Source organism: Montipora capricornis, chromosome 3 (assembly GCF_036669925.1).
Source record: "Montipora capricornis isolate CH-2021 chromosome 3, ASM3666992v2, whole genome shotgun sequence".
In the NCBI taxonomy this organism is placed as follows: Eukaryota; Metazoa; Cnidaria; class Anthozoa; order Scleractinia; family Acroporidae; genus Montipora; species Montipora capricornis.
In genome coordinates, this window is record NC_090885.1 from 75,164,850 (window position 1) to 75,167,349 (window position 2,500).

Genomic DNA, 2,500 nt, shown 5'->3' on the forward strand with positions numbered 1-2,500 from the left:
CTTCGCACGATGAGTAATATCGCCTTAAATGGTTATCTGAATATCATACACATTATTTAAAAGAAAACCAATTTCATCGGTTCTGTAAACATGTCAAACAAACGTGACTCTCTAACGCCGGCTTTTGCAATTATAATATCGCATACTATTGATACTGAGAGGACAATGGCAAAGCAGGCGGCATGTCTAATCATCCAAAACGAACAAGTTCCACAAGGTGTATAGATACAAAAGCCCTTAGAAATGATACGACGATCGATAGCATCAGCTTGATCGACGAGCTTGAAAGAGAACGAAATTGAAAGAGTAATTCCTTAAGTAAACATCAGTGGAGAAAATGAGGAAGCAGCAAGTCAAGTGGGACGCAAAACATTTTTTTCCGTTAAAATTGTAACTAGCGATTGCTAATGATGATAAAATGAGAGACTTTAGTTGGCGTTTCACAAAAGAGCCACCCTTGCTTGCGATTCTGCTCCATACATCCTCTTTTACACTGCACCATTCACCAACTTCTGAAACGAAATATGATGTTGATAATATTTTCGGAAAACAAGTACGGAAATGGGGCTTAGTGATATTGGCACCTGCTTTTATGGTTTCACGTTTCTTAAATGTAACATTCATTCGAGAAGGACATTAGACAAACTGCATGGTACATTATATGAAATGTGACGTACATAGATGACTTTAATTTCTTTCCTCATAAAATCTCCGGGTTTGATAGCGAAACATTGAATCCCTCAGCACTCAGCACTAATGCAAGATACGTAGAGACTATTAAAAGAGTCAGATAATTCTATAAATAAAGTCCTTTTGCTTTATTTTCCGCAGAGAGAGAGAGAGAGAGAGAGAGAGAGAGAGAGAGAGAGCAATCAACATGTTTACTTACAGAATTTTCATATGCCACTGAAAAGTACATCACAACCATTAGGTTTTGAGAGTTGCACTATTTTTGTCAATAAACATTTTTAAAGTGTTGAGGAGGCTCGCTGAAAGACGGTAATATATTAGTCAGGAAATTTGACATCAATCAAACCTTTCTCTTCTCAGGATATCTGACGTACTATACTTATCTCGGAAAAAAGCACAAAGGGAAATTACTTGTTGGAGATGAAAGTAGGATTAAACTCTACGAAACCGTGTTGCTTTTAAACGAGATCCTTGATCCATTAATGGGAAAATTTGTTACTTTCTGAGAGCTTGCTTTTAATTCATACGTAACAAAGACATGCAGATGCTTTCAAGAAGATCAAAGCAACCGAGCTTTGATGAGAAGGGAAATGGTTCCAGTTCAGTATTGTGAATGCTTCATAATATTGCTACAGAAAATGTCATAGAGGAAAATAACAATTAGTTGAAGTTCATAAGATGACCTTGAACTCGGAGATAGCGAAGGTTTCTATGTGTTGCCAATGTCAATTGCATTGAATTTCTTTCCTTTATATTTATGTGAGAACAGTTATTTGATGATTTTCTCCATTTTGTTCGCCTTTAAAGGTAAATGTGCTCTAAAGTCTTATTAAATTAAGACAAGGTCTTTTTGGTTCAATTTAGATGATCTGTTATACGTGATTGAAACGTTGAATTAAATTAAACTCACGACTATTTTACCGAAAAGGAAAAAAACGATCAACAACTAAAGATTGTGCACAACGTCGATTTAAACGTGATAAGAATTATGTAAATTGCCATAAGTAGTAGCACCTCCGCAGAAAAGCTATTTCTACACTGAATCCAGTCTGAGACTGAATATTTTTTCATCAACTATTACAAAAAAGAAACCGGAAGTTCAGTAACAATAAAGAACAGAGCTTAAGTAAAGACTAAACGAGACTTCACGATACAGCTAATCTAATATTGCTAAAAATTAAACAATGACACAATTTGAACAAGCTCGTCATCATACCTTTTTTGCAACCCATTTCCAAAGACACACATAAGAATAGTATACTTTATGACAATTATTCATTGAAGGCTCGATAAATGTCGGTGAATAAAACACGAGAAAAAAAAAATAAAATAAAAATAAAAATAAATAATAATAATAATAATAATTACTTGTATACTCTCATAACCAGCCTTGCATTGTTATTTTGTTTTTAGTCTACAAATTATTTGCTGGTTAGATCTCCCAAGATCCGGCACGTGTAGTTTATTCAGCTGGGACTTGCCTAATTGTGCCCAACATGGTGGCCATTCTACAGCTTTTTTACAGCGTACATGTTATGGTCAATTGACACCTGCAGAAAAGGTATCCACTCACTAGTATCACGTGACCACATCGCGGCTTCAAGTTTAGAGCTCATCGAGGTCAGCTGTTTTTTTTTTAAGTTGACCGATGACCAGGTAGTGGTTTTCGATTGGGTCGCAGGCTCAAGCCAGGTTAACTTATGGCAAGAATAAATAACCAGGGAGCTCCGCCTTTAGGCTTGGCTGAATCTATACATATAAGTAGTCTTTTAGCAGAAAGCTCGGAGCCTGCGTAGATAAACAACGATGA

The 2,500-nt window shown here is 35.9% G+C and overlaps 1 protein-coding gene across 2 annotated transcripts in view; it reads right to left on the reverse strand.

The window, feature by feature from the left end:
* Positions 1–1,978, reverse strand: part of LOC138041637 (QRFP-like peptide receptor) — a 10,866-nt gene extending 8,888 nt beyond the window's left edge. The window contains exon 1 of one of the 2 annotated variants that reach the window (XM_068887392.1): positions 1,907–1,978. In XM_068887392.1, the coding sequence (XP_068743493.1) occupies positions 1,907–1,938 (32 nt within the window). In that variant the 5' untranslated portion in view covers positions 1,939–1,978. Of the gene's footprint in view, positions 13–1,906 lie in introns of those variants that run through there. The other variant, XM_068887393.1, reaches the window with a different exon arrangement.
* Between the last annotated feature and the right edge of the window lie 522 nt (positions 1,979–2,500).